The 27,321-nt window shown below is 41.6% G+C and overlaps 1 protein-coding gene across 1 annotated transcript; it reads right to left on the bottom strand.

Moving 5' to 3' along the window:
* Nucleotides 1-478: 478 nt before the first annotated feature.
* Nucleotides 479-26,967, bottom strand: LOC118391182 (WSC domain-containing protein 1-like). The gene is made up of 9 exons (XM_035782291.2): nt 26,773-26,967; nt 14,928-15,632; nt 14,563-14,677; nt 13,409-13,602; nt 11,983-12,104; nt 5,031-5,223; nt 4,683-4,847; nt 4,225-4,425; nt 479-2,003 (listed from the first exon to the last, which is right to left on the bottom strand). Exons 2-9 carry the CDS (start codon nt 15,340-15,342, stop codon nt 1,657-1,659), a joined length of 1,752 nt encoding a protein of 583 aa, XP_035638184.1. The 5' UTR covers nt 15,343-15,632; nt 26,773-26,967; the 3' UTR covers nt 479-1,656.
* Nucleotides 26,968-27,321: the final 354 nt, after the last annotated feature.

Raw genomic sequence — 27,321 nt, 5'->3', positions numbered from 1 at the left:
TGACCCTGCCAAAACATCAGCTATGCGGGTGTCGGCTATCGCAGGTATATGCTTGGTCTGATTGAATCTAGGCCTTGATTTTATAGTCCCAAAGTTGTCTCTTTTGGATTAAACCAATAAACGACACCTTGAAAAAAAATCTGCATTTGAAAACACATTGAGAGCAATGCATTGAGCTGACTATAGTTCAATGAGCTAGTTACACTATAGTTGTCACCCTTGTGCCAAGATTAGATGTTGTAATGAGTTACAGACTCAGTCTTTGGACAGATGGGTTAATAGTATCGTTGAGGGTTTCAACATCTTGACTCAGTGGCTTAGAGCCCACATCACTATGCAAATGCATTGTAACACACCCCCAAAAACTCAACAAATTCTAATTTAAATGATAGGGTTCAATGAGTTGATTATTTTTCCGTTGTCTTTGTGTGAAATTCTTTATATTCTTTCATCAGCCAAACACAATGGCAGACAGCCAGAGAGTTGCACCATATTTATTTTATAATTAGTCTGTGTTTGTTTTGTTCCACAACTATGCCGCTAATCTACATAAACAGATGCCAGTGCTGCCGTCTGTCTGTGCATGGATCCAGCTTTTAGATTCATTAATATGACCAATTGTTTGTTTGTCTATCTTCAAATACCTTTCTGGCCATTATCTTCCCAATGTGTTGACTTGTTGTTTGCAATAACAGACTGAACATTAAGCATGCAATTAAAAATTATAATTTGGTAAAATATCTTGCACTCAAGTGTCCATATTCTATTCTCAAGCGGTACACTTTCCCCTATAAACATGGGAAAGCTACTAGACCAAATTAGACCAAAGCTATTAGACCAGCCACAATTTGTACAAGATATGGTACACAATGCTACGAATGGGCTGTTTACCCAGTACAATGTCACTTTACGTCTCTCAGAGAAATGGAAGCCACTTACAAACTGATACAACTACAAACAAACAAAAAAGCCTGCTTAAGACCAGACACCTCAGTTTCACTACCCACTGACTACCACAACAAGATATGAGTCAATCATTCAACCAATAATGAAAAACCTGACAATAGGGCTAAACATAGGACATTTAATTAGCAAAAGTCCAATACAACACCCAGATTACATTGCTGGATGGCATGTTTTCTGTTTATCAGTAAAACTGATATTAAACATGACAAAAATCCCAAACAAATTCAAACGACCTAAGGATTCCAATACAAGCTAAAGGCCTCACAGTCAACAATGCTTGATTGAATTGTTTGTGCAGACAGGCAATTGTTCCATACTCCATATGCCTGCAGTAAAAAGGGGAATGTGTCACCTTCAGCAGGAGCTGTAATGTTCAGCAATGTTTTCATCCCAGTGAAACTGACAGTTCACACTAAAGTCTAACTCGATGTTACAGCCATTCACAGTGGGTTGGCAATGTCAAGTGCATCATTGGTGTGTTCATACAGTCACTTTCCCTCTGAGCCACTCTTCTGGAAATGTTTTGTAGCTGACAGAATTCTTCAACACATCTAAAAACCTTCACCCAACCATGCTAATTAGTTGGCTGGACAACTCCCATTGGAGTGGTGGCAGAGATTGCACCTTCCCACTTCATTTATTGTCATGTCCTTTTGGGCTGTAGTGTGGATGAGCTGGTGATCATCTGGGTTAGTATTTGTGTGGCAGGCCGTTGTAGTTCCTGTCCCTCAGGGCCTGGTCCACCGTGAGGATGTAGGAATCGATGGTGCTCCTCATCTCTGCGGTAAAGGGGTCGAAGGAAGGTCGCTGGGCCCCCCCAGAGCGTTTGAAGTGTCCATCCTGGTTGCTTTTAGCACACATCAGCCTCTCCTCCATCATGGTGGCGTTGAGGAACAAGGTGAGGAGGCGGAGCTGGGGGAAGAGCGCCCTCTGCAGGTCCTCGTAGTGTACCACCAGCAGGCGACGGCCAAACTGCAGCCAGCTCAGAGCGTGGGACGCCCACCAGGGGGCGTAGCTGTCAACAAACTCTGGCCATTCTGAAGTAAACAGAGGAGAGGGGGGAAATAGGTACACTTTATATACAAAGGTATGTGGACACCCCTTCAAATGAGTGGATTCAGCTATTTCAGCCACACCCGTTGTGTATAAAATTGAGCACACAGCAATGCAAACTCCATAGATAAACATTCGTAGTAGACTGGCCTTACTAAAGGGCTCAGTGACTTTCAATGTGACACCCTCATAGGATGCCACCTTTCCAACAAGTCAGTTCATCAAATCAATGCTCTGCGAGAGCTGCCCGGTCACCTGTAAGTGCTGTTTTTGTGAAGTGGAATCTTCTAGGAGCAACAACGGCCCAGCCGCAAAATGTTAGGCCACACAAGCTCACAGAACGAGACCGCAGAGTGCAGAAGCGCGTAGAATGTAAAAATCGTCTGTCTTCAGTTGCAACACTCACTACCGAGATCCAAACTGCCTCTGGAAGGGAAGCTTCGTGAAATGGGTTTTCACGGCCGAGCAGCCGCACACAAGGCTGAGATTACCATGAACAATGCCAACCGTCAGCTGGAGTGGTGTAAAACTCATTGGACTCTGGAGCAGTGGCAGGAGGACCGAGCATGCCACCATTCTCATCGACGGGGCTGTAGTGGAGCAGTTTGAGAGCTTAAAATTCCTTGGAGTCCACATCACCAACAAACTAAAATGGTCCAAGCACACCAAGACAGTTGTGAAGAGGGCACGACAAAACCTATTCCCCTTCAGGAGACTGAAAATATTTGCATGGGTCCTCAGATCCTCAAAAGGTTCTACAGCTGCACCATCGAGAGCATCCTGACCGGTTGCATCACTGCCTGGTTATGGCAACTGCTCGGCCTCCGACCACAATGCACTACAGAGGGTAGTGGTATAGAAGTCTGCCATCCAGAACCTCTATACCAGGCGGTGTCAGAAGAAGGCCCTAAAAATGGTCAAAGACTCCAGCCACCCTAGTCATAGACTGTTCTCTCTGCTACCGCACGGCAAGCGGTACTGGAGCACCAAATCTAGGTCCAAAAGACTTCTAAACAGCTTCTACCCCCAAGCCATAAGACTCCTGAACATATAATCAAATTGCTACCCAGACTATTTACATTGCCCCCCCCTCTTTTAAGCTGCTACTCTCTGTTATTATCTATGCATAATCACTTGAATGACTCTAACTACATGTACATATTACCTCAATAACCTCGACTAACCAGTGCCTCCGCACATTGACTCTGTACCGGTACCCCTTGTATATACGTAGCCTAGCTATTGTTATTTTACTGCTGCTCTTATTATTTGTTACTTTTATTTATTTTGGGAGGGGGGGTAAACTGCATTTTTGGTTAAGGGCTTGTAAGTAAGCATTTCACTTTAACGTCTACACCTTTTGTATTCGATTTGAATTGAAAAGCTTCACCATCTGGCAGTCCGACAGATGAATCGTAGTGCCAACTGTAAAGTTAGTGGTCTGGGGCTGTTATTCATGGCTCGGGCTAGGCCCTTTAGTTCCAGTGAAGGGAAATCTTAACGCTACAGCATACAATGACATTTTAGATGATTTGTGCTGCCAACTTTGTGGCAACAGTTTGGAAAAGTGCCTTTCCTGTTTCAGCATGGTAATGTCCCCATTCAAAAGCGAGGTCCATACAGAAATGGTTTGTCGAGATTGGTGTGGAAGAACATTACTGGCCTGCACAGAGCCCTGACCTCAACCCCATCAAACCCCTTTGGGATGAATTGGAACGCTGACTGCGAGCCAGGCCTAATCACCCGACATCAGTTCTCGACCTCACTAATGCTCTTGTGGCTGAATGGAAACAAGTATCTGCAACAATAGTGAAAAGCCTTCCCAGAAGAGTGGAGGTTGTTATTCCAGCAAAGGGGGGCAACTCCATATTAATGCCCATGACTTTGGAATGAGAAGTTCGATGAGAAGGTGTCCACCCAGTTTTGGTAATGTAGTGTATCTTATCAATGTGCAATGTGTGGAGACTATGCTGACATCTCACATCCAGAGTCTATGCAGCAGGTATAGCAGCTGATGTGAACATTTGTCACTAGTCATGAACGGCTGTTTGAAATAGACTTTTGTTCAAGGCAAACAGTTTACCAAAATCCCAAAATCTCATTGTGTTGTTTGGATATGCCTTAATCATTTTGCATTCCTTAGTTTCCACATAACCCCCAGTCCATTTCCCTAAACACTGAGCTGTGCTTGTTGTGTGGTGTTACCTTTGCTCCTCCACTGTGCGTCTGTGGCATAGCCCAGGTGTCCAGCACACTTCCTGTTGAACTCTGCCATGAGGGAACGGTAGGGGTTCCGGATCAGCAGGATGGCAGAGTCAAACATCTCTATTTCTCTCTGCCCACTCTCATGTGTCTTAACACAGATGCTACGCCCACTCTTCCAGTAGTCCTTCTCCCCTTTGAAACCTGGTAGAAAAACCCAAATACCCAAGATGATCAAACATCTGAAAACTTATGCGTCACAGAGCATTCAAGCTGTTATTGCCATTTGTAAGTACTGTACAAGTGCATTCATTGGAAATTCTCTATGAGAGCTCCATGGTATAACATTTTTTAGCGCATACTTAAAAACATGCAATGATACATTTCAGTAGAGAAACATCAAGCATTCGCAGTATGTGCTATTATCCATCACAACACCTGAGCTGTGTTCACAGCCTCACCTCTATTGTAAAGCGCGCTATCGAAGTAGAAGCTGCCAGTATAGTAGCCCGTCACAAGCTCAATCAGGTGGCGTACCCAGGTGTTGCCAGCTCCGGGGAAGCTGGAGAGAGCCACCAGGGAGGTAGACCTCTCAGGCAGAAATGTCCTCTCTTTGCACCTAGAGTCTGAATGAGGCAGAACCAGCAGGATTGAACATGGCCATAAAAACACGCCATTGATCTATCCCTGAAATACTGTATTGTAGCATGCTATTGCTAAGAGTTTAATTACAGTTGCAGTGAAGTTTTTTATGGTTGAAAACTTGGACTGTAGTATCGGTGAAACTAAAGGTTATTCAAGGCTCTCACCAAGTACAGGTGTCTGGTAGATCTGGTAGTAGTCTTGGTCAGACGGGGAAGTGGAGATGGAGGCATCAGTGTGTTCTGTGCCATTAGTCTCCAGACATGGCTGGTCCAGTGGCAAACGTTGACTCAGTCTAAACAGAAACGAGGCCCAGACGCAGTAACAATGTGGCTTCCTCAACACAGCCAGTGGAAGCTCCTGCAGTAGAAACCGAACCAGGATCAATAAAAAACATCAGAGGCATAACTTCAAGCAGTAATTTACAGTGCAAGGAATATGACTGGTCACTCATTCCTCCTCTGGTGGATTGGATGTGATTTTCCCTTGGGTGACATGATAGGTGGGTTATATAAGATGTCTGAACCACTCCTGCTCCATTTTCTTGGATTCCTTTTTTTCTAAAGTTCAGATGTTTTTTGCACAAGTTGTCTTAGTTTTTTCCTATTCAATATTGTATAGCCCCAGTATAGCCCCCATCACCTCCACACAATATGGAATTACAATTTCTATCGAGACTGACTCTGGAGAGAGGCAATTGTGTTATATGCTGGTACAGTTCTCTTCGTTTATTGACACTGGGCACTGGAAGATACGCTAATGTAAAAACACACAAAGCACAAAAGTACACACCCGTACAGAGGGAATAGGCTAAATCAAATACACTATTATCATCACTTAGACACGGCTGTGATATTTCTTCTAGCCATTTGTGTGTAGAGCAGAGCAGAGCAGAGGACCACCTCACCCAACATCCTAGGCCCACTACAATTCGCATATCGCCCCAACTGATCCACGGACAACGTAATCACCATTGCACTGCACACTGCCCTATCCCACCTGGACAAGATAAATAGTTATGTAAGAATGCTGTTCTTCGGCTACAGCTCAGCCTTCAACACCATAGTGCCCTCCAAGCATTATTACGCTCAGGGCCCTGGGTCTGAACCCCTTCCTGTGCAACTGGGTCCTGGACTTCCTGACGGGCCGACCCCAAGTCGTGAAGGTAGGCAACAACACCTCCGCCACGCGTGCTCAGCCCCCTCCTGTACTCCCTGTTCACCCATGACTGTGTGGCCACACATCTCCAACTCAATCATCAAGCTGCTGACGACACAACAGTGGTAGGCCTGATTTCACACCTTGATGAGACAGCCTACAGGGAGGAGATGAGAGCCCTGGCAGAGTGGTGCTAGGATTATAACCTCTCCCTCAACGTCAACAAAACGTAGGAGCTGATAGTGGATTACAGAAGACAACAGAGAGAGCACGCCCCATTCACATCGATGGAGACGCAATGGAGAGGGTCAAAAGCTTCATGTTCCTCGGCGTGCACATCACTGACAACCGGAAATGGTCCCTTCACTCAGACAGCATGGTGAAGAATGTGCAACAGCTCCTCTTCAACCTCTGGAGGCTGAATAAATTTGGCTTGGCCCAGAAGACCCTCAAAAACTTCTACAGATGCACCATTGAGAGCATTTTGTCGGGCTTTATCACTGCCTGGTAAGGCAATTGCACTGTCTGCAACTACAGGGCTCTCCAGAGGCTGGTACGGTCAGCCCAATGCATCACCAGTGGCACACTGCCTGTCCTCCAGGATATCTACAGCACCCGGTGTCACAGGAAAGCCAAGAACATCATCAAGGACCTCAGCCACCCGAGTCAAGACCTGTTCACCCCACTACCATCTAGAAGGCGGAGACAGTACAGGTTCATTAAAGCTGGGACCGAGAAGCTGAGAAACAGCTTCTGTCTCCAGGCTATCAGACTGTTAATCAGTCACCACTAGCTGGCCTCCCCCAGTGCCCTGAACCTCAGTCACTGTTCTAACCAGATGCACTGTCAAATGTGCGACCTTATATAGACAGGTGTGTGCCTTTCCAATTTATGTCCAATCAATTGAATTTACCACAGGTGGACTCAAATCAAGTTGTAAAAACATCTCAAGGATGATCAATGGAAACAGGATGCATATGAACTCAATTTCGAGTCTCAAAGCAAAGGGTCTATATAATTACGTAACTAAGGTATTTCAGTTTATTTTTATTTTTATAAATTTGCTAAAATGTCTAAAAACCTGTTTTCGTTTCATCATTATGGGGTATTGTGTCTAGATTGATGAGGAAAACATGTAATTTAATCCATTTTAGAATAAGGCTGTAACGTAACAAAATGTGGAAAAAAGGAAGGGGCCGAATACTTTTTGAATGCACTGTAAATATACTATATTCTATTCATGGCTCATTCTACATAACTACTCCTGTACACAACTTTCTATTCATATACTGTTCACACTGTATATACACACCATTATAAGTACATGTACAATACTAGTCAAAGGTTTGGACACACCTACTCATTGAAAGGTTTTTCTTTATTTTTACTATTTTATACATTGTAGAATAATAGTAAAGACATAAACTAGGAAATAACAGATATAGAATCATGTAGTAAATAAAAAAAAGTGTTAAACAAATCAAAATATATTTTATATTCTTCAAATAGCCACCCTTTGCCTTGATGACAACTTTGCACAATATTGGCATTCTTTCAACCAGCTTCATGACCTGGAATGCATTTCAATTTGAAAAATGGCTCTGACAGAGAGGGCTGCCTCGCTTTTAGTCCTTAGGAAGTGTTGCAGTATTTTGTCGTTTTATGTATTATTTATTACATTGTTATCCCAGAAAATCTTAAGTGTTATTACAGACAGCCGGAAAAACTATAGGATATCAGAGCGGCGTCAACTTTCCAGCACTACGACCAGGAATACGATTTTCCCGAAGCAGACCCTTTCTTCGCACGACCCAAAACAACGACACCGGAGGTGAGGGAGTCGGAGCGGTCTTCTAGTCAGACTTAGGAGGCGCGCACACCACCCACCGCTTCTGAGTATATAACTCGCTAATGTCCAGTTCCTAGATAACAAAGTAGAGGAGATCAGGTCAAGGATTGCTTTCCAGAGACATCAGGGATTGTAACGTACTCTGTTTCATGGAAATATGGCTCTCTCAGGATATGCTGTCAGAATCAGTACAGCCACATGGATTCTCAGTGCATTGTGTCGAAAGGAATAAACATCTCTCCAGGAAGAAGAAGGGTGGGGATGTATGATGATGATGATTAACGACTTATGGTGTAATTGAAACAACATACAGGAACTCAAGTCATTTCGTTCACTTGACCTAGAATTCCTCACGATAAAATGCCAAACGTATTATCTTCCAAGAGAATTCTCTATGGTTATTGTCACAGCCGTGCATGTTCCCCCTAAAGCAGATACCACGATGGCCCTCAAGGTACTTCACTAGACTTTATGCAAACTGGAAACCATATATCCCGAGGCTGCATTTATTGTAGCTGGGGATTTTAACAAAGCAAATTTGAGGAAAAGGTTACCTAAATTCTATCAGCATATTGACTGAAGCACTCGTGCTGGAAAAACACTGGACCAATGTTACTCTATCTTTTGGGATGCATATTAGGCCCTCCCCCGCCCTCCTTTCGGCAAATCTGACCACAACTCCATTTGGCTCCTCCCTTCCAATAGGCAGAAACTCAAACAGGACGCACCCATGCTAAGGACTATTCAATGCTGGTCTGACCAATTGGAATCCATGCTTCAAGATGGTTTTAATCACGCAGACTGGGATATGTTTCCGGGTAGTCTCTGAGAATAATATGGATGTGTACACCGATACGGTCACTGAGTTTATCAAGAAGTGTATAGGAGATGTTGTACCCACTGTGATTATTAAAACCTACCCTAACCAGAAACCGTGGATAGATGGCAGCATTCGCGCAAAACTGAAAGCACGAACCAAGAACCATGGCAAGATGACTGGGAATATGGCAGAATACAAACAGAGTAGTCGTTCCCTCCGCAAGGTAATCAAACATGCAAAACGTCAATATCGAGACAAAGTGGAGTCGCAATTCAATGGCTCAGACACGAGATGTATGTGGCAGGGTTTACAGACAATTACGGACTACAAAAGAAAAACCAGCCACTTCGTGGCCCCCTGATGTCTTGTTGCCAGAAAAGCTAAACACGTTCTTTGCCCACTTTGAGGATAAAACAGTGCCACCGACGCGGCCAGCTATCAAGGACTGTGGGCTCTCCTTCTCCGTGACCGACGTGAGTAAGACGTTTAAACGTGTTAACCCCCTCGCAAGGGCATCCCTTGACGTGTGCTCAGAGCATGTGCTAACCGGCTGGCTAGTGTACTAACCAGCTGGCTGGTGTGTTTACAGACATATTCAATCTCTCCCTATCCCAGTCTGTTGTCCCCACATGCTTCAAGATGGCCACCACTGTTCCTGTACCCAAGAACGCAAAATTAACTGAACTAAATTACTATCGTCCCGTAGCACTCACTTCTGTTATCATGAAGTGCTTTGAGAGACAAGTCAAGTATCATATCACCTCCACCTTACCTGTCACCCAAGACCCACTTCAATTTGCTTACTGCACCAATAGGTCCACAGATGATGCAATTGCCATCACACTGCCCAATCACATCTGGACAAGAAAATGTAAGAATGCTGTTAATTGACTATAGCTCAGCATTCAACACCATAGTACCCATTAAGCTTGAGGCCCTGGGTCTCAACCCCGCCCTGTGCAATTGGGTCCTCGACTTCCTGATGGCCCGCCCGCATGTGGTGAAGGTATGAAACAACATCTCTACTTTTCTGATCCTCATCACAGGGGCCCCACAAGGGTACGTTCTCAGCCCCCTCCTGTACTCCTTCACCCATGACTGAGTGGCCATGTACGCCTCCAACTCAATTATCAAGTTTGCAGACGACACAACAGTAGTAGGCTTGATCACCACCAACGACGACACAGCTTACAGAAGTGGTGAGGGCTCTTGGAGTGTGTTGTCAGGAAAATAACCTCTCTCTCAACGTCAACAAAACAAAGGAGATTATCGTGGTAGCAATCACCTATCCACATCGACAGGACAGCAGTGGAGAAGGTGGAAACAGCCATCACTAGCACAGAGAGGCTGCTGCCTATATACAGACTTGAAATCATTTGTCACTTTAATAAATGGAACACTAGACACTATAATAATGCCAATTTAACAATGTGTACATACCTTGCATTACTCATCTCATTACTCATCTCATGTATATACTGTATTCTATATTATCTATTGCACTATCTATTGCATCTTAGCCTATGCTGCTCTGACATTGCTCATCCATATTTTTATACATTCTTATACTTTTATACATTCTTATTCCATTTCTTTACTTCGTGTGTGTATTAGGTTTTTGTTGTGGAATTGTTAGATATTACTTGTTATATATTGCTGCACTAGAACTAGAAGCACAAGCATTTCGCTACACTCGCAATAACGTATGTTAACCATGTATATGTTACCAATAAAATTTGTTTTGATTTGGAATTAACAGGTGTGCCTTGTTAAAAGGACATTTTTGGAATTTCTTTCCTTCTCAATGCGTTTGAGCCAATCAGTTGTGTTGTGACAAGGTAGGGGGGTATACAAAAATAGCCCTATTTGATAAAAAGACCAAGTCTTTATTATGGCAAGAACAGCTCAAATAAGCAAAGAGAAATGACAGTCCATCATTATTTTAAGACATGAAGGTCAGTCAATCCAGAACATAAATGTTCTGGATTGACTGACCTTCATGTCTTAAAATAATGATGGACTGTCGTTTCAAGTGCAGTTGCAAAAACCATCAACTGTTCAGAAGAGACTGATTGAATCAGGCCTTAATAATCGATTTTCTGCAAAGAAACCACTACTGAAGGACACCAATAAGAAGAAGAGACTTACTTGGGCCAACAAAAAAAAAGCAATGGACATTGACTGGTGGAAATATGTCCTTTAGTCTGATGAGTCCAAATTTTAGATTTTTAGTTCTAACCGTTGTGTCTTTGTGAGATGCAGAGTAGGTGAACGGATGATCTCTGCATGTGTGGTTCCCACCTTGTAGCACGAAGGAGGTGTGATGTGTGGGGGTGCTTTGCTGGTGACACTGTCAGTGATTTATTTTGAATTCTAGACATCCTATACCAGCATGGCTACCACAGCGTTCTGCAGTGATACGCCATCCCACCTCGTTTGTGCTTAGTGGGACTATCATTTTATTCAAAAGGACAATGATCCATCACATCTACAGGCTGACAATTGCTCAGCATATGTGGGAACTCCTTCAAGACTGTTGGAAAAACATTCCAGGTGATGCTGGTTGAAAGAATGCCAAGAGTGTGCAAAGCTGTCATCAAGGCAAAGGGTAGCTGCTTTGAATAATCTAAAATCTAAAATCTATGAAACACTTTTTTGGTTATTACTTGATTCCATATGTGTTATTTCATAGTTACGATGTCTTCACTACTATTCTACAATGTAGAACATAGTAAAAAATAAAGAAAAACCCTTGAAAGAGTAGGTATGTCCAAACTTTTGACTGGTACTGTATACTATATATTTAAATTCCTGTCTCTGACAATGCTTGTACTGATATATATATATTTTTTATATTATACTGATTTATATTGTACTGATAAATATATATATACTTTTTTTAACTGCACTGTTGGAGTTAGAAGCACACACATTTTGCTGCACCTGAGATAACATATGTTAATCTGTGTACGTGACCAATAAACTTTGATTTGATTTGATTTGACCCAACTGATGCACCCATTCAGCGTGAAGGACTGATTCCAGAGCCCATCTATTTCTCCTTAGAGGGACATTAAACCTTAAACAGACAAATGGTGTTCCAGGCGCTCAATCACACAGAGCCACGCCATTCCCATCTCCCATCTCCAGGGAGCAGAGACAGAGACAGGCCATGATCGATGATACCTCACTCCTAGGTCTGTGTGAGGAAGACTGGGGTCTGGGCTGGTAGTGAATATGAAATAAATGGTTCAGTGGTTTTCAGAGTTTCTTTTTGGGAACAGAATCAAACCTTATCTGTGCAGGTCTCGATGCAGGTCTGTGAAGTTGAGTTTGGTTGAAAGGAGTAGACAGGGAAGGTGTTGGTGGTGTTCTTTGGAACCTTGAAGCAGCCACCGTAGCGGACGTTTCTGACTATGAGTAGAACGGAGGTATGCAGACATCAGACCACACCTTATAAACATAGCTATATTCCTTGAATGTATTTCTCTGTTTCTCTGTACTGGTAATGGCAAATGATCTACAAGCATAGTCTTACACTGCCAAGCTTAAAGGAAACATTGGCCATAGAAATCTATCTAAGTTGCTAAATCAAATTATCATATCAAATTGTATTTTGTCACATGCTTCGTAAACAACAGGTGTAGACTAACAGTGAAATGCTTACTTACTGGCCCTTCACAACAATGCAGTGACATGTTTAAAAAATAATAGAAAAATAGAAACAATAACACGAGGAATAAATACACAATGGGAAATGATAACTTGGCTATATACACGGGGTGACAGTACCGAGTTGATGTGCAGGGGTACAAGGTAATTGAGGTACATATAGGTATATATAAAGTGACTAGGCAATATGATTTCTCTCCCAGGCTGATACAGAGAGACTCATCCATGCTTTTATTACAAACAGGCCTGACTGTTGTAATGCTCTCCTGTCTGGGCTACCCAAGAAAGCCATTGGCCATTGCAAAACATACAGAATGCTGCAGCACACATTACACTGGTTTCAAGGTCTCTGCACTGGCTGCCTGTACGTTTAGAATTAATTTGAAGATCCTTCTCACATTGTGTTGCATTCCATGTCTGAAATGTGCTGTATAAATAAAGCTTAATGTGATTTGATTAGGCAACAGGATAGATAATAAACAGTAATGGCAGCGTATGTGATGAGTCAAAAGACAATACAAAAAGGGTCAATGCAGATAGTCCGGGTAGCTATTGGTTAATTACTCTCTGAAGCACCTTGCGATCAGATGCCAAGCAGTTGCCATACCAAGAGGTGATGAAACTAGTCAAGATGCTCTCAATGGTGCAGCTGAAGAACCTTTTGATTATCTGAGGGCCCATTCCAAATCATGAAGTAGATGTCCTCCCCCAAATTGAGGTTAGTGTTAGCTGTTCTGATGATCATAGGAAACGATTGCGGAAACATTACGAACAAAAAAAGTTAAGATCAGCGCAAAAAAAATACACAAAATAGCATAATTGGTCAGGAGCCCGTAAAATGGCCGCTATTCCTTCCAGTGCCATGCTTGCATAGTGCATAGTCCTCTGGCTATGGCTGATATAATGTGCAGTAAGCATTAGTAAAGCACTGGTCTCTCTTGACACTGTTGGTCAACGCTCACGAGATGTGGTTCTGGGTTCAGAGATTAATAAAGTTTTACAGCCGTTCAATCAGCCAGTGCTCTATCCAGATTGAATGTACTTACATTTCCTCTGTCCCGGGAGCTGTTCCTCCACCTTGTAGATGGAGAGGCGCCCCACACCCCCACAGGGGACTCCTCTCTCGCCCCTCTCCCCCCTGCAGACTAGGCTACAGTCCTCCTCCTGGGACCGCGAGCTGCTGATGTGGTTACCACAGTGACATTCTGCTCCGTACTCCAGACCTGCAAATCGGTACCCACTGCAGAGAGGAGACAAGCACATATGTCACACACACACACACACACACACACACACACACACACACACACACACACACACACACACACACACACACACACACACACACACACACACACACACCCTCTCACCTCAGTGCCTTAGCCCAGGGCTGTCTTTAACCATCATCAGCCTTGGGATAATTTGCCCCAAAGGACATCAGATTGCATAACCCCAGGCCTCCATGTGAATAAATACTAAACATTTTAATTGAATCAATCAGGGCAGGCAGTGGAGAAGCACAGCATTCATTGCTCTGTGGTGCTGGCTGGTAACAGTTTTCACCATTGACTAGATCACAGTAATTGCTCTGGGTGGATGATGGAGGTCCTTTCTAATCCCAAGGGCGACATGAGTCATCCTACCTCAAGTATCTTTATCCTCTCTCCTTGGAAAGAGAGGACCTATTCAAAATGACCTTTTTGCATTTGCTTTGAGCTCCACCAAAAATTTCCCAGACTTTTATTTGTGCTTTATTTCAACGATGACAGCTAAAAGCATGACTCTACTCTCCATGGGGGTGGAGGAAAGGCTGAGCAGGCATAGGATTCTGGTAGAATATCCTCCCAGCAGTCCACATTGATTGATTCTGTTTGCTTTGGCTATTTGTTTTTGTGGCAATCATTTCCTGTGTCTAAACGTACTGTGGGATATTGCACTGCTAACTGTTTTGGCATAAAATGATTTATGCAGTTTTGTCATTAATTTGAATGTATACTAACACCCCTCAAATACCCATTATATCTTATTCTGCATCTCTAACGCAGATCTGGCCTTCCACCACACACACACACACACACACACACACACACACCACCACCACCATTCTTCCCCATTGGAACACAGGATCTATTCATCCCAGCGACTGAGACAGAATAATTAACCAAATAGCCGCAGCTCTCCATGGTTCCAGACTCATTACCTTTCTGAGCAGGTGTCTTGACACAAAGAGCTGGTCATTTTGCGCAGGTCATACAACACGGTTCCCCCCAGGGCTTGATCATTGGCATCATGCATGAAGCAACCCATGTAGGTTCCTTGCCATGTCAAAACAAAGCAGTTAATGAAAAGCCATATTATATCCATTCAAAGAACAATATTAATAATTTAGTACAACACACTATTGAGAAGTGATGGTAATACAGGTTTGCAGCAGATTTTAGGCTTTCAGTTCTGTCACTGAGTCTGGAGCAAATACTATTTAAACCAGGTCTGGTATGCAGTCAGCGGTTAAACTACACCTATGTTGGCAATAAAGTAAACAATGTTGCAGTGGGTAGGTGGTACCTTTGTGCCTGGTATTGCTTTGTAGGGGACCCCTCTGCTCCTGTGTGTCTGGCATCAGACCGTGGAACCAGCGGCGGTGCAGATGTTGGACCCTCAGGTGCCGGGATGTGGGCCAGTGCCGCCCCATCTTGATGCCCATTCCACCACCCAACATGCCCTGGGGGGCTGCCCATCTGGAGCGCGCCCTCATGTCCAGGCCAGGGGCAGCCCTCACGGCTGTGGGAGGTGCTGGCAGTGCCATGAGAGAAGAGAGGCTGGTGCTGCCTGGTGGCTGGGTGGTCCTCAGGGTCAGGCTGGAGCGCTGCAGCAGCAGAATGCTCCCTGCCATCAGGTAGGCGATACCCAAGAAGAGGAGGAGCATGTGAGCTCGCCGCAGGAAGCAACGCAGCTTGTAGAGGGGCGTGGCCATTCCCATTGTCCAGCTGGTGGCTATTTGATCCTTAGTGAGCCACCATTCCAGAGAGAGGGGTGAGGGATCTACAGCTTCATTATAACCCCATCAGTCCAGTGACAGTAGGTAGGCTACCTGGCTGCAGCTTCAGATGGTTAATGAGGCTCCACGCTTAATAGCCATGCCTCTGGACAGGAGACCAAAAAGACCACTGTGTAATCAGATCCCTCAGATGAGTCACAGCAGCGCCGGACTTTACAGTAATCTCCAAGGCAACAGAACAGCCAGCAAACTCTGGAAGCCAATAGTTTCACCTAGGGCAACAAAATAGAAGCAAATAAGATTTTAATTGGCAGAATATAATTATCTTTGTATACAACCCCTATAGACTATACAAGGGGAACGTATATACAATAGCTTTGTGGATTAGATCTACAGTTCATGTTGGCATTTGTATTTCTGTTCTAGAGCAGTGAGCATAAAGTAATTTCCCTTGCTATTTGTTGTTTGTCTTTCCTGTGAACCTGGTGTGCCATTATATCTGGTGTCAGAGGGTGTGTGGGAAGAGGTTATCTTCCTGTTAGCTACAGAACAGTTTCTTAGCTTTACGCTTGTCTTGGCTTAGAAAATATCCATCATTCTGCCTCAATTACACTGGCAGCATGACAGCATCACAGCACCATCTGTATTATGTTCTTGTTTCCCTGACTTTCCTCAGTGTGTTGGTACATTTGTAAAGCTCCACAGACATGAGTTTGTGAACCATCTTTTGACGATTTGTACCATATCAAACCAATTATGTTTAAGCGGCAACTCGGATTGAGAGTTATGGAAATTAGTGATTTTCAAAAGCATTTTCAATTAGATTTGTGACCCACATCAAAAGCATTAAAGGGATAGTTCACCCAAATTACAAAATTACATGTTGGTTTCCTTACCCTGTAAGCAGTCTATGGATAAGGTATGACAGCAATCCATGCTTTGGTTTTGTTTCTCTGGCACTTTTTCCAAATGCTAACGTTTTAGCATTTGTGGCACAAATCCAATGCAAGTCATGGTATCTAAAGTATCTTAGCATTTTTTGTCCAAATCATTCTAAATTATCTAAAATTGATTAGGTAGCTAAATGAAGTCACTTATAGATGATTTGGACATGATGAGTGAAAAATACTAATACAGGTACCATGAATTGGATCTATGTCACAAATCTTTAAATATTTTGGAAACAGTACCAGCTGTAAACAAAACCAGGTTAAGGAAACCAATATGCCATTTTGTAATTTGGGTGAACTATTCCTTTGAAAGTAGTAGTGCTCTCAGATAACATGTTAATATCTGCCTGCTGCTTCCAAATCTAAATAAAGTTCCTAATAGATTATTTCACTAGATACACTATTACCACAGTGGGAAATTATGACATGATAAAAGTGTCTTGAGGGGGAATATTTATGGTTGGCTCCAATGAAACAAGATTATCATAGCACACAAGTGACCCGACTTTAGAGTTTTATCTTTCAAAATATGGATAAATCAATGGCTTTACATGAGCAAAAATTGTGGAAGAGTGCCTGCCCTGGGAAGAGTCTGGTTGGGGGGGTATTGACTCGTTTGCTTTGCTCCAGTGGTGTCAAACTCAATCTATGGAGGGCCTAGCGTCTGCAGATTTTTGGGTTTTCCTTTCAATTAAGACCTAGACAACCAGGTGAGGGGAGTTACTCATTTGTGACCTTATTTCATCAATCAAGTACAAGGGAGGAGTGAAAACCAGCAGCCACTCAACTTTCAGTGGAATGAGTTTGACACGTGCTTTAGTCGCTTCACAGATCTCCGAGCCCTCTGCTCCTCCACCTACACAGGTTAAACTCTACCATGGAGATTGGAGAATAATGTGATGCAGGAGGGTGTTAAAAATAATAAACTCTTTTCAGTATTTTGGTAATGTATAGCAGTGAATGAAGTGTTTAGCTGTGACCTGTAACACTCAAAGAGAGTATAAGCCAGTTGGAAATCGTAAGGGCCTTCTACGACTTCAGAGCACACGAGGATGCTGGCACCATAATTTGGGAGGACGGGCTTGTGGTAATGGCTGGAGCAGAATAGGTGGAATGGTATCAAACACATGGTTTTTATGTGTTTCATGCCATTCTATTTGCTCCGTTCTAGATATTATCATGAGCCATCCTCCCCTCAGCAGCCTCCACTGCTTCAGAGAAGGCCGAAGGATTTATAAAAAGGACTTCAAACTTAAATTTCATTAATCTATCATTAAATTATATTCTGATATAATTTCTTAAGTTTGTTTAGGAAAAGGGAAGGGTTAACGCTTACGCAAAAACAAAAAGATCCAATCAGGATTTTTATTTGATGGTCTCTAGGGAGAAAAATCCACTTAGCTAAATTGGATAGGCTCTCAGAATCTAGACAGAAGGCATCAGCCAATCTACTGTATTTGAGCAGAATTTTGGAGTGACAGGGAAATCTCAAATGCCTAGAAGGCCGAGAAATGTAACTCCTGAGAGCATGAGAATTAGCTTAGTTTTCCAACAGTCTACCTAGCTTTTGTTGTAGTGCGCGGCTAGGAACATAGGTGTGATGCGGCTGCAGCCATAAGTGTTATTGAGGAGAATGTGCAGTAAAATATTTTTTTATGTGTTTTGAATCATTTGGAACAACAGCTGATGAAACTAACACCGTAAAAATGTGAACAAAAATATATTGGTGTTATTTCCTGATAGTTGATGGTTGAAAATATAATCTACCAAAGAGTTTTGGATTTCCATGGTGACATTACCATACGGTGAGGTGAATCTGTTAATAGACCAATAACAAATGGGTCTCCCCAATTGTCCCCAAGTTGGGAAATAAGATATTTGAATGTTTAGATTTGAGATAACATTTGTCAACAATTACTGCTCCAAAAGGATAAAATAAATATATACATTTGAAGTTGGAAGTTTACATACACTTAGGTTGGAGTCATTAAAATGTGTTTTTCAACCACCACAAATTCCTTGTTAACAAACTATAATTTTGGCAAGTCGGATAGGACATCTACTTTGTGCATGACACAAGTAATTTGTAAACAAGTAAATTGTTTACAGACAGATTATTTAACTTATAATTCACTGCATCACAATTCTAGTGGGTCAGAAGTGACATACGCTAAGTTGACTGTGCCTTTAAACAGCTTGGAAAATTATAGAAAATTATGTCATAGCTTTAGAAGCTTCTGATAGGCTAATTGACATAATTTGAGTCAATTGGAGGTGTATCCATGGATGTATTTCAAGGCCAACCTTGTCAGTGCCTCTTTGCTTGACATCGTGGGAAAATCAAAAGAAATCACCCAATGCCTCAGAAAACAAATTGTAGACCTCCACAAGTCTGGTTCATCCTTGGGAGCAATTTCCAAACGCCTGAAGGTACCACGTTCATCTGTACAAACAATATTACACAAGTATAACACCATGGGACCACGCAGCCGACATACCGCTCAAAAGGAGACGCATTCTGTCGCCTAGAGATGAACGTACTTTGCTGTGAAAAGTGCAAATCAATCCCAGAACAACAGCAAAGGACCTTGTGAAGATGCTGGAGGAAACAGGTACAAAAGTATCTATATCCACAGTAAAACGAGTCCTATATCGACATAACCTGAAAGGCCACTCAGCAAGGAAGAAGCCACTGCTCCAAAACCGCCATAAAAATGCCAGACTACGGTTTGCAACTGCACATGGGGACAAAGATCGTAGTTTTTGGAGAAATGTCTGCTGGTGTAATGAAACTAAAATATAACTGTTTGGCCATAATGACCATCGTCATGTTTGGATGAAAAAGGGGGATGCTTGTAAGCCGAAGAACACCATCCCAACCGTGAAGCACGAGGGTGGCAGCATTATGTTGTGGGGGTGCTTTGCTGTAGGAGGGACTGGTGCACTTCACAAAATAGATGGCATCATGAGGGGGGAAAATTATGTGGATATATTGAAGCAACATCTCAAGACATCAGTCGGGAAGTTAAAGCTTGGTCGCAAATGGGTCTTCAAAATGGACAATGACCCCAAGTATACTTCCAAAGTTGTGGCAAAATGCCTTAAGGACAACAAAGTCAAGGTATTGGAGTGGTCATCACAAAGCCCTGACCTCAATCCTATAGAAAATGTGTTGGCAGAACTGAAAAAGTGTGTGCGAGCAAGGAGGCCTATAAACCTGACTCAGTTACACCGGCTCTGTCAGGATGAATGGGCCAACATTCACCCAACAAGCTTGTGGAAGGCTAACCAAAATATTTGACCCAAGTTAAACAATTTAAAGGCAATGCTACCAAATACTAATTGAGTGTATGTAAAATTCTGACCCACTGGAAATGTGATGACAGAAATAAAAGCTGAAATGAATCATTGTCTCTATTATTACTCTGACATTTCACATTCTTAAAATAAAGTGGTGATCCTAACTGACCTAAGACATGGAATGTTTACTAGGATTAAATGTCAGGAATTGTGAAAAACTGAGTTTACATGTATTTGGCTAAGGTGTATGTAAACTTCCGACTTCAACTGAATAATAATACAATTGTCAGGTCTTTAATCTAATCGCGGCGCTCTAAACATGCAACAATTCCCATTGGAACACAACCATTTGAAATGTGCAGGGCTTGTGCAATTTGTTATTGTTTAACATGAATGATCTACCTTTTGACCTTTTTAACATTTTGTTGTGCTACAGCCTGAATTTAAAATGGATCAAATTGAGATTTTATGTCACTGGCCTACACACAATACCCCATAATGTCAAAGTGAAATTATGTTTTTAGACATTTTTACAAATTCATTGAAAATGAAAATCTGAAATTTCTTGAGTCAGTAAGTATTCAACCCCCTTTTCAAATCTAAATAAGTTCAGCCCCCATGCACACAATTATCTGTAAGGTCCCTCAGTTGGGTAGTGAATTTCAAGACCACAATACAATACAACCTAAATGACAGAGTGAAAAGAAGGAAGCCTGTACAGAATAAAAATATTCCAAAACATTCATCCTGTTTGCAATGAGGCACTAAAGTAAAACTGCAAAAAATGTGGGAAAGACATTTACTTTATATCCTGAATACAAAGTGTTATATTTGGGTCAAATCCAACACAACACATCACTGAGTATCACTCTTCATATTTTCAAGCATTGTGGTGGCTGCATCATGTTATGGGTATGCTTGTCATCGGCAAGGACTTGGGAGTTTTTAGGATAACAATAAATGGAATAGAGCTAAGCACAGGTAAAATCGTAGAAGTGAACCTGGTTCAGTTTGCTTTCAAACAGACACTGGGAAACAAATTCACCTTTCAGCAGGACAATAACCTCAAACACAAGGCCAAATATACACTGGAGTTGGTTACTAAGACGACATGGAATGTTCCTAAGTGCCTTGGCACTCAAATATTGTTAAATCCAGGTGTGCAAAGCTCCTAAAGACTTTTTATGACATTGCCAGCAGTAATATTTGAGTTTGATTTCCAAAAAGACAAGGCCTGTAGCTTTCAAATGACCCCTGTACAGGGCCCAAAACAACTGCTCAGAGTGAAATGCAGCGGCCATGACTAAAGCTAAACGAGAGTTGTCTTGGGGGATGGTTTAGTGTGGGTGATCGCACGTGGCAAGCGTTTGTACATTCACTCTGCCAAAACAGTACACAGTTACAGTCACTCACCCTTCTACAGTAGATAACCTGATACAGTCTAACCAGGTATTGTGTCTTGAAGTCACCTAGGATAGCTAGTGCTAGCCAACTTCTTTTGCCAATTAGCTTCAGCCGGCTGGTGTGCGACCATTGCAAAGTTGGTTTGATATTGGATAGTCTTTCTCTGGGACTAGTTAGGGACCGATAAATAAATTACATAGGGTAAATCGGACAATATTTTCATGTTGCAGTTCTTTTAGTTGTCTCATTAAATGCTTTCAAATAAGGGGTTTCCAACTGAGCATAGTTCGAGGCATAGGCATAATGCATCTTTTCCAATTCAAGCTAACCCCATGGTACTTTCTAGTAGGAAGTTAACTGTTGAACATGGCATGTTTGTTTTAGAAACTTTGTCTGATCTGAAATCCTGCAGCTGCAGTCTTAGTCTGATTCATGTACTGTAAATGACAGAAGTTTGATTTCTAAAATGTATTGTATTGTAAGTCTGGCATCTCAAACCAATCCGGACATTCTGGTTATAACTGAATCTTGGCTAAAGAAGTCTATGCTGGACTCTGATGTGTATAATGTTTTTAGATCTAATAGAGTTGAATGTTTCTGTGACCATCCCCACCTTTGTCCCTAAGAAATGTGAATGTCTAGTCCTAAACATGGGACTTGGTAAGAATGCCCATCTGACGCTAATGGGAATTTATCGCCCTCCCTTGGCCTCCATATGTGCTCTTAGCAAATTGTTGACCTACTGTATAACTATGCTCAATCTGAATTACTGATAGTGGGTGATCCTAATCTACATTGATTGATTACAGTATCTGATGGGCTGAAAGATATTTGCACTGAGCTAAATCTAACTCAGCTGATAATTAAACCAACTCGCCCCAACTCTAAACACCCTGAATAATCTACTCGATTAGATATTATTCTAACAATTTCCCCTCATAGGTTTACAGCCAACCGGATATTTGCCAATGAGTTCAGTGACCATTGTTCCTTTGCTTGTATAAGACATATTAAACTTCCTAAATCTTGCTCACGCATTATTACAAGGAGACATTTTTTTTTATTTTAATGAGCAACATTTTTTTGTCTAAGCTGGGGTTGAGTGGCTGGGGCATTGTGTCAACTATCACTGACTCGGATCAGGCCCTTCATTGTTTTATTTCCGTTTTTTTTCTGTTGCAGATAAACGTGTCAAACAAAAAACTAAGGGTAAAAGACTGATGTAAATCCTTGGTTTCCGCATAAACTATCTGAGCAATTACAGGAAATACATTTAGCTTGACAGATTGATTCTACAGTATGTCTGATTGGTAGCCATTAAGATAACATACTGTAGCCATTAAGAAATCAACATACTGTATTTCTTGAATTGTGTATCAGAGAGTGGTGGTAATCCAGCCCATTTATGGAAAGTAGTAAAATCTTTGAAACAAAACTTGCCCTAGCAGGTTTTGACAGCCTCTGGACCCATTCTAGACTAAATTTAAATTTGTGATGCTTTTAATAACCATTTTGCTTCAACTGGCCACCTGTTTGAAAGGGTAATCTCATCCCATTAGAAGATCCTTTAGTCACCTCAAAACAGATTGTACAGAATGATGCATTAACAGACTTCCATACCTTATTTTCATTTCAACCCTTTGATGTGTATGATGTACTAAGTGCCTTGCTAAAGATTGGTGTTTAAAAAAACAACAACATAGGGTTAGGGTCATACTGCAGCCCTCTGCCCCACTTATTGCAGAACCACTGACCTATATTTTTAACTTGACAATTGTTTCTGATGTTATCCCTAAGATCTGGAAAGCAGCACATGTCCTCCCCCTATGTAAAGGAGGAGATCCTTCTGATTTTTACTGTCCAATTTCCAAATGATCTTGCCTTTACAAAGTTTTAGAATCCCTGACTAACTTTCAGCTGAGAACTTTTTTCACTTTTTTCACTCTATTCTCATAATGCACCAACCCGTTTTAGACCTGGACATAGCAGTTTCAGCTGCTCCGCTTGTTTTAGAGGATATGTTAAATGACTTGGATCATATTTATAGACCTTTCCAAGGCCTTTGATACCGTTGACCATCACATTCCAATTTAAAGGTTGACTGAAATAGGCCTGGATCAGGCTTCTTGCAAGTGATTTGAAAATGATCAGTCAGACAGGACTCAATGTGTGATCTCTGATGGTGTAAGTTTCCTGGATATTATAAAAGATGTACCGCAGGGGTCGGTACTAAGACCTGTCGGTACTAAGACCTGTTCTCTTTACTATTGATATAAATAATATCTGTTAAATCTTTTAATATTAATCTGTATGCAGATGACACTGTTATCTTTGCCATTGCCCCAACTGTTGACCAGGCTGTTAGAGCTACAATCTGACTTTGTTACGTTACAGAAAGCCCTGGTTGGTTTAAAACTTGTAATTAATAGCGGCAAGACTAAATACATGTTGTTCTCTAGTTCACACAAGAATGTTTCAGATGATCTACATATTTATTGATTGGATTGGATGCTTCTCCCATTGATCGGGTTCCCGCCTACAAATATCTGGGCATTTTGCACTGACAAAGACTTAATGTTTACAAAACATACGGATGAGCTAGTTAAAAAGCTAGGATTTAAAGTAGACTTCTTTTTTAGAAATAGATCTTGTTTCTCCCTAAATATCAGGAAGTAGATTGTACAGTCGACTTTCCTCACAGTTCTTGATTATGGTGACACAATATACCAGATTGCAGCAGCAACTACTCTTAAACCTTTGGATGCCGTCTACCAAGGCACCATTCGTTTTATCACTGGTGGCAGTTTTAATACTCACCACTGCATCCTGTATCAAAAGGTTGGCTGGTCCTCATTAAATTCCCGTAAATCAATTCATTACTCCCTCTTTGCTTACAAAACCCTACTAAACAAGCTTCCAACTTACCTAACTTCATTGTCAAAGTATTTAAAATAAAACTAAATAAACGTAAAACCAAACCTGCTCACAGAGTTGTTTAACTCTTGAGGTTCCTCTCCACCAAATTAGTTTTAGTTTTAATGCACCTCATTGCTGGAACCAACTGCAAAATAAATTGCAATTGGTCACTCTGATGCTGCTTGGGCAATACAACATATTGATTGGAGAATATGGCTGTTTTTCTTGATTGTTTGTTGTGCTGTATTTTAGTTTTTTTTGTTTTTACTGATTTTGATTTTGAATGAATCTATGACTTGTATATGCAGGGCTCCCTTGTGAAAGAGACCCTGTTCTCAATAGTGACTCCATTTATATAAAAGTAAATATATACTGTATATATATATATTTGTATATTAATTTCTACAATTTATAGTTTATTTGTCATTGAAATTTGGAGCTATTGCTTTTTAAAATATTGTCCCATGTACATGGTGTAATTTACTGATGGTCCCTAACTAGCACCATAGGGATATCAACTGTCAAACCAAGCTGACCATGGGCATTAAGATCGGGTTGCTGTGCAGCTGCGTTCCGAATTGATGATTACTTGGGTGTTGCCAACTGTGGGCATGTGGGCAGGATTGAAATAAACCCAACCAAAGGAAAACTGTTACAGTATTCCGTGACACACCATTTTTTCCTGTCATCTTGCATGGCCAAAATGATCTATTTACACTTTGTAGTCAATTTTGACAACAGATGTTTCTGACTCATATAGATGCCACACATTTTCAAAATGAAACGTTGCTTTTTAGTGGCAGTCGATTTTTAACATCGTCCTTCAAGATTAACTTTCAACAAGAAGTTAAGTATCAAATGATCATCATTTGGTGAGCAGCAATGTTTTTTAGTAGCTCGATTGCTGTCAGCTCTCTCTGAAAATAATGTGTGTGAAACATTGTTGCATTTAAACTTTAGATCATTACTTTGTGTGCTGAACGTGATAAAATATGCTTGCAATAGGAAGTAATAGTTACACATTTCTCGATTTGTAAATGCTTAATGGTTGTGTTTTTGTTATGATTGGAGGCCTATGGGGTTACTATGAATGGGTTTCTTATAACAGTATGCTGTATGTGACTGCTTTCTTTCTATCGGTTCTATAGCCAGTATACGCTTCCTCAAAATAATCAGACTTAATGTAAGATAATTAGTAATTAATTTGGACTTTTTTGCTGAGGTCGTGGTCACGTGATTTTTCTAACTAAAATGTTTGGTGCAGTGTTTCTCGAGTGAAAAAATTTGCATGAAAACGAGTCATCTCTCGTTGAATGACAACAAATACTTAATTGAAGAATCCCTACTGTTGACCAATCACCAACGAAGGGCCGTGGACGTTGGCTACTGAACTTTGGCTTGTCTCAGGAAAAAATGTTGTGTGCATGAACAAACCTTTGTTGAAGACCGAAACGAACATAAACATCACAAAATGTCATCATAGTATATGCAAAAAGTGTTTCAGATGGGAAGCAAGCGGGTGCCTTTAGGCTACCACAGGTTGTTTAAGTGATTGTTGTTGTTGTTGCTGGTAGAATGAGTGACAGCCGATGCATTGCTCAGGCCTGTTTGATTAATTCATGATGTCATCAAAAAGCATTCCTACTCCTGCATGAGAGCTAGATATAATGTAAGGCTTATTAGGTGATTATGTTTCTGTTATTTTTCTTGATTTGTGAATTTGAAGTTTGACGGCTTTGGAGATTATTTTCCCCCACTGAAGTCCTATGTCTAGTAATCAAGGTTCGCCACTGGTGTAGGCTTTATACAATCTTGCTTATTATGTTTTACTTCTGTTTGTGAACAGCACTTTAGACACGTTTTATCTATAATTCTGTAATAGTAGCCTAATGGAGGACTGCCAGGTAGTGCATGACACGGAAATTAAGACTAAACAGTGGAAAACCTTTTAAGATTTTACGGCTTAAAAGAAAGCCACAGGTTAGCCACATGAAAGGCAGCAGTGGGTGCAAGTATTTAGGCTATATATTGCCCACTACGGATCTAACTTCAACCCTGATCCAGGGGCCCAACTAAACTGGCCTGGAATCAAAACCCTGATCAGTTCAATTTGATGAGTTCACTTTAATTCTCTTTGTTAGGGTCAATCAGACCGGGGCGTTGTTGTCTCATTGTGTGAATCTTATGGGAAGACAGTGGTAGTGCCAACCACCACTAATTCTGTAATAGTAGCCTAATGGATAAATGCCAGGTAGTGCATGACAGGCTAAAGATATCCATTAACATTAGATATTTTGCTGTCCTATTATCTCTAGACCTTCAGCACAAATACAGCATTTGGACCAGATGTCATATTACAGAATTATTGTCATCACAGTTTCTTTTAGGACTTTTTTTGCCACTAATTCCAATTGTATGACTTTTCCACTGTTCCAACATTATCCCCAGTTCAATAGATATAACCTTCTGGTACAATCAGGCTACCTCATCGTGGGGTTCTTGGGAATAATAAGCTATCAGGCCAGCCAAGGAAAGCAACAGTTTGCACATACACTAGGCTTCCACCACAACACGGAATTTGCATCTATCCATTTGGGAACTACCAGTTCAACTCTCGTCAACATCCTCAGTAATTTCTAAGTATAAAGTGGCCACATTTTTGAGAATATTGCCCATTGGAAAATAATAAACTATGCTCTTGTCAGCTTTAATCTAAGAGTAATGTATAATGCATAACAACATTATTAAACACCAGTCATTAATCAAAACAAGTTGCAAAGCGCACATTTACTCAGCTAGAATTATTGTGATAAAATACAAATCTGAATACCATTTAGCCTACCTTAGATGTGGAACCCTTTTGGAACTGCATTTAACCATACAAAAAGCTATCAGGATCGAATCTCTTTCCCACGTACTCTGAAGATTTAGAACATGATTTCCTATTCTATATCCTAAAGAAGTGAAGACGCGTTTGTATTGTAACGATCTTTAAAAATTGTCTCTCAGCTCCTCTTCTTTCTCCCTACTCTCTCCCTCTCCGTGGCAGAGTAGAGCGTTATAAAACGAGAAGGCAGGGAATGAGGGAGCATACTCATTTGCATTGGCCATCCCCGATGCGTCACCAGCCCGCTGTGGTGTGGGAGATGTGTTCCCCAGCTGCCATGAACCTCTAGATATGGTATGTTATGATCCCGTGGTTACTGTAGAAAGCTGAGTGCATGTTGCCAATATCAACACATGAATGAAGTTCAAACCATTTAACCATCTCACGGTTACTGTGCTGTACATCTGCTGCCCATTCCGACATTGAAAATGTACCATTCAGCCCCTGTGTTCATTCATTTGAAGCCTCTCTTATCCGTGCAGAGAATGAATACATCAGATAAGG

The sequence above is a fragment of the Oncorhynchus keta genome, chromosome 12 (assembly GCF_023373465.1).
Source record: "Oncorhynchus keta strain PuntledgeMale-10-30-2019 chromosome 12, Oket_V2, whole genome shotgun sequence".
NCBI classification, from domain to species: Eukaryota; Metazoa; Chordata; class Actinopteri; order Salmoniformes; family Salmonidae; genus Oncorhynchus; species Oncorhynchus keta.
The sequence above is the reverse complement of the archived record's forward strand: the minus strand, read 5'-3'. Positions and strand labels throughout refer to the sequence as shown.